Source organism: Microcaecilia unicolor, chromosome 2, assembly GCF_901765095.1.
Source record: "Microcaecilia unicolor chromosome 2, aMicUni1.1, whole genome shotgun sequence".
Taxonomy (NCBI): domain Eukaryota; kingdom Metazoa; phylum Chordata; class Amphibia; order Gymnophiona; family Siphonopidae; genus Microcaecilia; species Microcaecilia unicolor.
Genome location: NC_044032.1, coordinates 77,759,147 through 77,771,597, shown reverse-complemented (window position 1 = coordinate 77,771,597; position 12,451 = coordinate 77,759,147). Strand labels below are relative to the sequence as shown.

The window sequence follows — 12,451 nt, the reverse complement described above, 5'->3', positions numbered from 1 at the left end:
TTCTAAGGTTTCAGATGATCTACCTAAGGACTAGAGCCCTGGATATATTAAAGTCATAACTGCCATTGTGCCACTTATCCTTCTGATGAGTTACACTGGCAAAGCAGAATTACATGACGATCTGTATTCTGCTATGCAGTTTTATACTTTAAAAATGCAATTTGCTGTTACTGGCTAAACATTTTTCCATGTTACTCTGTTGATACACAATACCATGGACCTTAGTACTAAAATTCTTTGCAAATTGAATTACTACATCTGGATAATAGTATTTTGATTTAAATGAAAACTTCTCATTAATATCCCATTGGTTTTAATGATTCATCAGGTTGGTAGCGGTGCTTTGTTGGAATATATATTGTAAATAATGAGGATGACCAGTTTACTAAACTTAATCTTTATCAGGAGAGCCAGCGCAGCATTAAATTGCTTAAAACGATTGCATGAGATGAAGAAACGAGGTCCTAAACCATACAGCCTCTATTTGGATCACATTGTTGGGAAAGCAATCTCCACCTACCAGAAAAGGGATCAACATCTTCGAGTTCAAAAGGACATTTTTATTCTAAAGGTGATGGGGCATTTTGTTTGCATGTATTTTTCAGTAATTATAGTTATTTAAAATATGTTTCTGATATAAAAGTTACAGGAAGAACTTATTTTTTGCAGCCTTGCTTTTGAAACTTATGTTCTAGTAGCACAGTTGGGATTTATATTCTGCTTGCATGCTAAGTGATACTAACAAACCAATTTCTAGGCATTCATTTACAACGTAAATAAAAAAACAAATGCCTAATGGCTAGATCACGCCGTTCATCTGTTTGTCAGATTGAATTCTGTGTTGTTATCGGACTTTAGGTTATTCCTCTATGAAAAATGTCAGATTAAAATCTTGAAAAATCATTTCCTTTTCAGGAGGCACGTTAATGGAATGTGCTACCTATGCTCCTGAAAACACAGCCTTCCTACATACATTTTAGGAAGATTCTTAAGACCTATTTGAGGGTGAAGTCTGAGTTTGTACCATGTTCTTTGATTTTGTAAATTCTTCTCTTTAATGTTGAGATTTCTGTTATGTGAACCACTATGAATTCAGCTTAGGAATAACGGTCGGTTTATAAGAATTAGATAGAATAAAATAGAATTTAGAATTTCAGTGGGGATTTAACATATTGATGATGGCTTGGGAGAAAAGTTCTGTGTTTAAGTCTGTTTGCTACAGAGGATTCAGAGCTGGATGTATGTGTAAAAATATTGTGCAAAGTAACAAATTTTGGTTGCAGTAAACTGCTAATGTGGGGAAAAGGGAATTCTCCGAGGACAAGCAGGCTTATTTATTCTCACAAGTGGGTGACGCTGACCAGCATTGCCTGGTTTAGGACTTACAACGAGTATAAGAAGAGCTTTGTGGAATGCAAGACACGCTCTGCCACGCATGCTTGCTTGCCTTTCTGCCCACTGCGGTGAGGAGAGGGCATTTTTTTTACTGTCTCCTCACAACACTTGGTCCTAAAGAGCTTTTTTGTGCTTTTCAGCGATTTTTTTCATCCAAAATTGTGTTCCCAGTTGTGGAACCCACTTTTTTTTTTGTCTTTCCCTTATATTTTTAGTTTATTTTGCCCAGTTTGAAGTTTCCTTACTTTTTCATTTTTGTTTGGCCACTTGTAGGTCTTGATTTTGGCCAGGAATTTTCCCTTTGTTTTTTGCCGTGCCTTGCCTCTTTTTCAGACACTATTGCTTCCTTTAATTTAGCTGAGAACGTTTTTCCTTCCATGTCCATGAAGGTTCCCAGTAGCTTTAAGCGCTGTACTTGGTGCAGTCGGACGTTCTCTGGGAAACACACCCATTCTTGGTGTCTACAGTGTCGACTGTAACCTCACTAACTATGTTCTCTGTCTTCGCATAAAGAATAGGACCCAGATTTCCAGAGAGACTCAACAAGAGAAGATTTTTGGAGCCAAGTCCGGTTCCTAGACATTGGAATTGAGGTCGGAGGGGGCGTGCCAAGATGGCGGATTGACTGGAGGACGCCTCTCTAGCTCCTGAACTTTTCCGTGGTGCAACATTTTTTCTTAGTTCTACATTTTTCTTTTGTGCCTCAAATGCAGCACACTAAGCGGAAAGGAGCGGTTAAGAGCTTACCGGCAGTTGCTCCGGAAGCCACTCTGTGTCAGACGACGCTCGATAGGTACGCCACCAGCACTCCACGGTCGGCCGGCTTGAGTGTTCCCGCGGTGGGAGACGTAGGTGGAATGCTGTTCTCACAGGGAAGTCTAACAACATTGTCATCGCCGGAATTAAATCCTCCGCCTTGCCCAGCTGGTCTCAGAAGCGAGCTTGATGTCCCGGAAGCGTCCGAAGTTGGCGTGAGGGGAACTCTCTCTGCCGGAGCTCAAACTGAAACGCTGGGGAAAAATATTAACACCGAGCAGCAAGCTCTCGAGGCGATAACCTTAGAATCTATATGGGCTGCGATACAAACACTTACAGCAACAGTTGCACCAATCGTGAGTAAACTAGACTTATTGACTACTGCCTTCGAGACCTTTAAGAAGGATTCGGAAAAAGTGAATATAGCTGCCCAAATGGATATCTCTAATCTAAAAGCTAAAACTGATATGCTTATCAAGGATAAATTAATGATACACCGAAAGATTAAACAATTTGAAAATTATAATAGACGTTTAAATCTACGCCTTTTGAACTTTCCAAGAGCTGTAGAATTAACAGCGGCTGCAATGTTTAAAAAATACTTGACTGAAGTGCTTCAATATTCTCCAGACCTGATTCCTCCTTTTAGAAAAGTATACTACCTTCCTGACTTAAAGCGTGGAGAAAAACTGAAAGGAACTGATGGTTTACAAAATCTGACCGATTTACTTGAACAGTCTGATACTACAGTTCTGGAAAGGAAAACTTTACTAGTCTCGATGGTGTTTGAACAAGATTTAAATTCCTTAATGAAAATATTTTTCAGAAATTCAACAAAAATGTTTCTTGGTGACAGAATCTGGATCTACCCCGGTGTGGTGAAAACCACTAAGGATAGACGTAAAGCTTTCCTGTCACTCAGAGAAGAGACACGAGTTTGGGGTCAGATTTCTTCTTTCTTATCCCTGTAAATGTTTAGTAAATTACCTTGATAAGAAATATGTTTTCTTTGAACCTGCGCAACTGAAAGAATTTTTGCAAATGAAAAAAGTTACCAGTTAGTACTCTGAGTAGTAAGAAAATCAGGATTTATTATGTTAATACGTGGATATCTCCAGGCCTTCTTTGTTATCATTCAATTTCTTTAAAAAAAAAAAACACCACCGATGTTTCCTAACGCCCCTATCTCTATTTCTTTTTTTTGTTGTTTGAATTAGGTGGTCTAAGAAAGAGTTACATATCTTCATGTTGATTTCTTTAAATAATATTTACTCAGATTTTCTGTTGCAAGATGTAAATGCTTGTATTTGAATTGTGAAATTTAAAATAAAATAATAAAAAAAAGGAATTGAGGTCGGAGGCGTCTGCATTGACGTTGAGCATTACACTGGCATTGGGAATGCCAGTAAGCTTGACTGCTACTAGACCCTTAGACAGTAGGAGCAGTAAAGCACCAAGTGGGTCTCCATCTGCCTCGAGGCCTCCTGCTGTGCAGGTCCCCTGGGACTGTCCATCATTGGACCCGCCTACAAGGTGGCGTGTGGATTCTGAGTTGCCCTCAGCACCGAGGAGCCTCGGTGACATGCTTTGGGTGAAGGCAAAGAAGCACTATCATCGTTGCCCTCGACGCATGGTGCCCGGGAGCTCTGAGACATCAAGGATTTGGCACCCGGGAAGTGTCGATACCAAGAGGACCGTGACCCCCCCCCCATACAGGAGGTGCGATGCGTCGGTCTCCCAGCAGCTAAGACCCATCTCCCGCATAGACCCTGGCAGCTCTGCAACCTGCACCAGCACCCCAGCCTTTCCTGTTGTCTGCCCTTGATGAGTGCATCCAGGCCTTGTCATCTGAGCTGCTGGATGGCTTGTTGCAACGGTGTACATCGGCATCGGGGGTGCTTGCGTCTACCCTGCCTAACGTTAAGGCTCCGCTTGGCCTTCAGCCTGTGGTGCGGCCTTCACAGCAATGCAGCATGTGGCTTCACTGTGGACTGCCACCCAAGCTGGCACTCCCTCGACATCGGTGAAGGAAGCTTCGCCGGAGTTGAGGCGAAAATCAACTTCTCAATGATGTTCTCTAGGGCGTGGTTCCTCCATGTCAAGGCAGGTTTGATCTCGACACTCCCATCAGGAGGTATTGTCTGACACCAAAGAGGAGCTCTCATGGGATTCAGAGGAAGATCTAAGGTACTTTTCCTTTGATAAGTCCTATGGAATTCCCTCTGAACCTCTCCCCTCCCCTCGACCTGAAAAGAGAGAGTCTCCTCCGGAGAACCTTTCATTCCTTTTTTTTGTTAAGGAAATGGCTGATGCTATTCATTTTCCTTTGGAAGTGGATGACGAGCCCAGAGCAAAGATGCTCAAGGTCCTGCTGCTAGGGAGATTGTGACTGTTCCTCTCCATGAGGTACTCTTGCAAGTCCTCATTAGGAACTGTGAGTCCTCTCTGTTGGTCCCAGTCATGCCCAAGAAGATCAACACCCAGTATTGGATCCACAACACACCTGGTTTTGATAAGCCTCAGTTGCCTCACAATTCCATGGTGGTGGAATCCACTCTCAAAAGAGCCAGGAGTTCCAGGGACTATGCCTTTGCACCCCCAGGTAGAGAAGCTAGAACCCTGTATTCTTTTGGGAGGAACATGTACCAGGCTTCAATGCTCATCTCCCGAATACAATCATACCAGCTGTTCACGAGCATTCACTTGTGAAACTCTGTGCACAAGTTGTTGGACATGGCTGAGACGCTCCCTCCGGAGCAGGCCGAGTTGAAAGTTCTTGGCCAGGGGCACTTATGACACTTGTTGTGGCATCTAGAATCTCTGCTCAGAGTATAACAATGTGCAGACTTTCATGGCTGTGTGTTTCTGACTAAGAACATTCTGTTCTGCAGAGGTTGGCGGATGCACTATGCTGGGAAGATAACCTTTTGGAGAGAAGATTGAGGAGGTCGCTGACCAAATCAAAAAATGCATTGATACCATCTCTTCTCTCTCCCACTGGGCATGTTCTGCATCTACCTCCTCAGCTAGGAGGACTTTTGGCAAACCGAGGGGTACCTATTACTATCAGAGGCATAGGTACAACCCCTTGGCTCACCAGCCTGTTCAGGCTCAGCCACAGTATGCTCATTCACATCAACAGCTTTTGCCTAAGGCCCCTGCTGCTCCCCAGTCAAAGCAAGGGGACGAGCTTTTGACTGGCTCCAGCAGAGCATAGTTGCAGTAAAAGTGTCCATACCGGACAACTTGCCAGTCAGGGTAGGCTGAAGTTTTTCCATGAAAGGTGGCCCCTTATTATCTCAGACCAGTAGGTTTTTCAGCTAGTCCGTCTTGAATACACACTCAGCTGGTATCAAAAACCTCCAAATTGCTGACCAAGAGCTCATTCATTCAGCCCTCAGCGTAGTTAGTGTCAGACTTGTGAGTTCTTTGTACCAAGTTGAGCACTGCTGAGCTCGGTACTCGGACCAGGTTCTGCTTGGTGGCCGGACAACCCCGGGTCTCACCTGTGCTGACTGCCATTCCCCAGAGGTTGAGCCTCTAGGTGCGGGCGGCCTGCAGGACTTACGAGACAGAGCTGGAAGCGGGGTGGTGAATGTATCTGCTAGGCAGGCAGCAGGCAAGAGAGTGATCCAGGTACAGGCAAAGTCAATAGGCAGGCAGCAGGCAGGGGAGTAATCCAGGAACAGGCAATGTCAACAGGCAAGCAGCAAGCAGGGGAGTAATCCAGGAACAGGCATTGTCAATGCAATATTTTCTTCATATTCCTCCCCCTTGAAAATACTAGTCTGATGGAACTATCTCCTAGTTTCTTCTGATGATGATAGCTACTTCAGAACCTTCAGATGAAAATCTTTTATATTTATTTATTTATTTATTTATTTATAAATACAATGCATTGGAACAAACATAACATTAAATACAAAGGGGTATGTTTACTAAGGTGTGTTAGCCTTTTTAAAACACCTGTAAATTTAAGACGCGTTAAATGCTAATGTGCCTTTACATTTCTCTGGGCGTGTTAGCGTTTAACGCATGCGCCCATAGTGCTGCTTAGTAAGCATAAGCGAAAGTGTCTTGTTGAACTACTACTACTACTATTTAGCATTTATATAGCGCTACAAGGCGTACGCAGCGCTGCATGAACTGAAAACAATCGCATGAACAGTAGATACTCCATCGACATGGATCTCATCTTGCAAGTGCACGAACAGTAATATAAGCAGTAACAGATAATAACAGGAAAGAAAGAAAACAATCTGATATAGTAACATAGTAAAAGACGGCAGATAAAGACCTGTACGGTCCTTCCAGTCTGCCCAACAAGATAAATTCATTTTATATGGTATGTGATACTTTATATGTATACCCAAGTTTGATTTGTCTTTGCCATTCTCAGGGCAGAGACCGTAGAAGTGTGCCCAGCACTATTCTTGCACTGAGTCCTGAAGCTAACGTTGAAGCCCCTTAAAATTTACACTCCAGCTCATCCCTATCTATTCAGTCATGATCAGGGCGTAAACCATAGAAATCTGCCCAGCACCGGTTTTGTTTCCCAATTACCGGCATCACCACCTAATCTCTGCTAAGATTCCACGGATCCATTCCTTCAAAACTGGATTCCTTTGTGTTTATCCCACGCACGTTTGAATTCCATTACCATTTTCATCTCCACCACCTCCTGCAGGAGGGCATTCCACATATCCACCACCCTCTCCGTGAAAAAATACTTCCTGACATTACTCCTGAGTCTGCCCCCCTTCAACCTCAATTCATGTCCTCTAGTTCTACCGCCTTCCCGTCTTTGGAAAAGGTTTGTTTGCGGATTAATACGTTTCAAATATTTGAACATTTGTATCATCTCACCCCTGTTTCTCCTTTCTTCCAAGGTATACATGTTCAGGTCCTCAAGTCTGGCCTTGTATGGTTTGCAACGCAAATCCCATACCATTTTTGTAGCTTTTTACATCTTTAGCAAGATACAGCCTCCAAAACTGAACACAGTACTCCAAGTGGGGCCTCACCAACGACTTGTAGAGGGGCATCAACACCTCTTTCTCCTGGTTATGCCCCTCTCTACGCAGCCTAGCATCCTTCTGGCCACAGCCGTTGCCTTGTTGCATTGTTTCTTCACCTTCAGATCCTCAGACACCAACACCTCAAGGTCTCTCTCCTGAGTCAAGCTTACTAATCTCTCCCCTCCTATTTGGTATCTCTCTTTCGGGTTTCTGCACCTCAAGTGCATCACTCTATACTTCTTGGCATTAAAGTTTAACTTATAACAACGAAAGCCTCCAGAATTATATACCAATTTCTCTTTATTGACACATCAGTGTCAATCAACACCACTTAAAAATGTTATAACATTTGCTCATTCACTCACATGCATACGCCAGTCACTCTTCACGTCTAATAATTACAATACAAACAGCAAAGCTGTAAACTTATTACACAATGTAACACAATGCTGCCAAACAATACAGTGCAATTTAGACTTAATGTTATAATCTCACATAGTACTAGAATGCAACATAAGATGTTAACCGCCACAAAAAGCCTTCATTAGTGGCGTTCAGACCGTCATTGTTCCACTGGGTCTTGCATATTCAAGTACTGCACCGTATGAATATTTCTCAAGATGATAACCTCCAATGTTATCGTGATATAATAATATCGGCAGAAGACCAAAATCAGGTGACTGAAGAAATGCATCCACGACTGTTAGTATGGCTGCTGCTGGGTGGGACTCCAAGGCGGGTCTGTCGGAGGATCGCATCACGGAATTACTGGGTGGTTTTCGGCTGTTCTCTGGGTCGCAGGTGGAACCTGAAAGTTCTTGGGATGAAGTGCTTCAGGTCCATAAGGCACTGGTGCGAGCTGAGCTTTACTCGGCTGCCCTTATTGAATATTGTCACGTACAGCAGGTTCCTAGGGGTCTACGGATCCCTAAGGAACCAAAATATCTTGGTAATGACCAGTATGTGGCCAGATGGAACTCGGTGATCACTCAGTACTCGCTGGACCTGATGTTGCTCACCACTGATGCCCTTCAGGAAGAGATTTAAGGTTTAAAAGAGGATTTAACATTTAAACAGAATGCTATGCGAATAGCACAAGATAAGAACACATTTGAGAAAAGTCTAGATGAGCATAATTTGAAAATAGATAATTATAGTAAAGAACAGCGAGCTATTAAGGTCGCTAAATTCTGTCGGGATGAATATGACTATACTAAAGGATATATTTACAGTTGGATGGATAAGAAGAGAAGGGGACGTAGAGGTAAAGCAAGGGGGTAGGAAGATAGCATTTGTTATCTTCCAGTGAGTCGTCAGGTGATGAAGTTAAATCAAAAAAGAAGTCCAATAATACGCAAATGACACATGAATCAGCAACAGTGTTGTCAGAATCTTTTTTACGCATACCAGATCAGCCCCCCGGCACATCCAACGATCCCAAAGAAGTGAGCAAGTCTATCAAACCCAAACGGATTCTCAAGAAGTAAGTAATGTCATTAACATATCGAATGACACATGAACGGTGGCACAGGAGGAGACTTTGGCTAAGGGGTTATCGTTTGTTCCATCTAATAGTTATGACCCTTTTGAAACCAAAAGAGGTCTGTATAGAGTTTTTGGGGACCTTAGGTTGCGGCTGCATTTTGGTAATCCCACCATACAGAATGAGGAGTGTATGCCCCTAGCTAAACCGGGGCCTAAATCCCGGTGGGTGCCTCCGGGGGCGGTGGACTCTTCCATTGCAGCTTATCAAAAATTGGTTCTGGAAGCTGTGGAGGAATTGGAGTCTAAACGTTATAGACAGGGAAATAACCTGTCTAAATTACAACGTCAAAGTATAGTGGATTTGGCTAATAATGAGAGAATTATTATCCAGAGGGCGGATAAAGGTGGATCCACGGTAGTTATGGACAGGGACAAATATATATGTGAGGGCATGAATCAATTGAATCAGATTCAATATTATACCCCAATTGACCATGATCCCACCAAATGGTTACAGGATGAAATAGCGAAATGTGTTGATGGTTCAGTGTTGGATGGGACATTAACTAAGGTAGATCAGCGGTATTTATGTCATCCATGCCCCAAGGTACCATATATATATTTTGTTCCCAAGGTCCATAAATCTATCGTGGATCCACCAGGTCGCCCTATTGTTTCGACGAGATTCAGTATTAGAACCCATATCTAAATATATTGACAGGTTGTTAAATCCTCTGGTAAAGAGAGCTAAGTCTTATATTCGTGACTCCATGCACTTCATTCAAATATTAGAAAAAATGGAACCATATTATGGCAATGATTTCTATATGGTGTGGGCTTAGATGTCGCTGCTCTATATACCAGCATTCCACAGGCTCAAGCCATACAGTTAGCGTGTGACCATCTGATTTAATTACAATTACCCTCTCCTAAAATTGAGGTCTTAAAAACATTGTTGACATTGGTTATCGGTCACAATTATTTTCAGTTTTGTGATCAGTTTTATGTACAAACTCAGGGAGTTGCGATGGGTGCTACCATCGCGCCTTCCTTGGCTTGTTTGTACATGATAACAATATAACTGAATAGGGGATACACCTCAATTCCCAGAGCCAAACTCACAATCTGTTTCAAAAAGGCTCCAGTATTAATTCAAAAAAACTTTTAATTGTTTTAATTATTTTTTTTTTAAATATCACTCTAACCATTCCCTCAAACTTCTTACCCTATGCTGCACTAAACAATATTTACAATAATAAACGGCATTCACATGAAATTATGTGCACATTATATTCACACAACAATCTTAATTAATAACATGATACTCAATCTTTATAGTACAGTGATTGACACCACGCTTTCCGCGTGGCCACTGTATTGCAATCAGTTGTGTTTGTCCCAAATGTGCCACTTTCAGTTCAAGTAGGGATCCTCCATTAGCCGTTCATAGATCACAAATCCCACCTCTGCAGCATTATACAGGTATTGAGAAGCAAATAGAAGACTCCTTATTCAACTTTTGATGTTTCCAGTATATACCAGTTCCCCAATGCTGATCCGCATTTCACTAGATCTTCCTCAGGAGGAACCACCGTTGTATCTACAATAGTTTAACAGTGACCTCATTGTAACCATCACCATCCTCCATATTATAAACTTATTGTTACAATATATATTGAAAGAATACTCACTCACATTCATCTACTCGGCTGCATGTCGACTAAAGGCTCCCTCAGGCATAGACCACATGACGCCGCATCAAGAGTTACTGCGTCAAACGTCATTTGTCAATTTAAAGGGCTAGATGTAAGGCAACTCCCAATCTGTTAAAGAAACAGAATTTACACCCATTCAACTTCCAAATTGAGGCCATTGGGAGTAACCGTACCCCATGAGAAAATGAATCGCTGCTCCATAACTAATAACCTGGCACTAACATCCCCACTTCTATTGGAGCAGGGAAGATGCGCTATCACCGCACATCGAAGTTGATTCATCGAATGATTTAATAAAGTCCAGTGTGCTACCAGCGGGTTTTCTTGTTTGCCATGTCTGATGTTACTAACATGCTCTGCTAATCTACTTTTCAACTGTCTCTTAGTGTGTCCTATATAGTATAAATTGCATGGACAAACTATACAGTAAACCACACATTCAGTGTTACACGTGGTACCGTATCTTAAAATATGCTCCCTATTAGTGTGGGGAATAGGAATGATCGAAGTATCCCACTGATAACAACAATATACACACTTGCCACATGGAAAGTGCCTACCGACTGCAGTGTTCCTACTAGGTCTCTTAAGCAATTCACCCAAATTAGCCTGACGTCTGTACGCTACTCTAGGGGTCTCGCTAAACTCAGGATGCACCGCAAGCACCTGCCAATGTTTATGGACTATAGCGTTGATCCTAGATGCCTTTGAAGAATAAGGAATGACACAAGCCAGGGGGCTACAGGGGGACCTAGGTCCCGTGGATAACAGCCATGGACGATGAGTATACAGGGCCCTCTTATACGCTTTTTTGAGGATCCCCATAGGGTACCCTCGGTTCAAAAACCTCTCAATCATGATGCTGGCCTGTCTCTTGAATTCAAATGTTGATGAACACAATCGACGTAAATGTAACAATTGTCCGACCGGAACACCCTGTCTAAGTGCTCTATGATGAAAACTCTGATAATGTAATAGGGTGTTGCGGTCGGTAGGCTTCCGATAAATGGTGGTAGAAAACTCCCCCTCTTGAGATCTCATAATTTTAATGTCCAAGAATTCTAGCTCAGCATCATTGATTCTAAAGGTAAACTTAATGTTAATATCCACCAAATTAAGGTACTCGATGAAGGTCCGCAATTCACGTAAAGGGCCCCGCCAGAATAATATGACATCGTCGATGAATCTCTTCCACATGACCACTTTGCTGATCCATGGAGATGTATAAACATACTTCTCCTCAAACCGGGTCATATAGAGGCAAGCTAAAGAGGGCACTACCGACGCCCCCATCGCTACCCCCTTGATCTGCCTATAAAATTTGTTGTCAAACTCAAAATAATTTTGGCTTATGACCAAAGACGTAAGTTGTACTAACACCTTAATTTTAGACTCCGGTATGTGAATCTTAGCAAAGTGGTCTTTGGCTAGTTGTATAGCCTCACTCTGAGGTATATTTGTATAGAGAGCGGTAACATCGAGGCCCACCATATAAAAATCATCACCCAACTGGGGCTTTATTCCCTCCAATAGCTTAATAAAATGCATGGAATCCCTGACGTATGAATCTGCCTGTTTTACCAAAGGATTGAGCAGCATATCGATATATTTAGCTATTGGCTCCAACACAGAGTCCCGGGTAGATACTATGGGCCGCCCGGGGGGATTTTCCAGTGATATATGGATCTTTGGGACAAAATAAATGCAGGGAACTTTAGGACAAGGGTGACACAGAAATTTCTGTTCAGCTTTAGTAAAAATTCCATCAAGAACGGCGGCATTTACACATTCCATAATCACACCTTGCAACCGTTTAGTAGGATCATGGATCTATCAAGCTATAATACTGAGCTTGACCCAAATGACTGTAGGCCTCCTGCATATATTTGTCTCGATCCATAACCACCGTAGATCCACCCTTATCTGCTCTTTGGATAATAATATGCTGATCATTAGCTAACTGCTGTATACCCTGACGCTGAGTGTTGGAAATATTACTGCCATCATCGGTACATAGACCCTCTATCTTGGCTATATCAGCCAGTACTAACCTCTGATAGGCTACTATAGATGGATCAGTTA

At 42.5% G+C, this 12,451-nt stretch overlaps 1 protein-coding gene across 1 annotated transcript in view; it reads left to right on the top strand.

Annotated features, from left to right (window-relative positions):
* Window positions 1–12,451, top strand: part of RICTOR (RPTOR independent companion of MTOR complex 2) — a 468,276-nt gene that overhangs the window by 208,485 nt on the left and 247,340 nt on the right. The window contains exon 17 of the mRNA XM_030193057.1: window positions 406–571. Coding sequence (XP_030048917.1) covers window positions 406–571 — 166 coding nt within the window. The remainder of the gene's footprint in view (window positions 1–405; window positions 572–12,451) is intronic.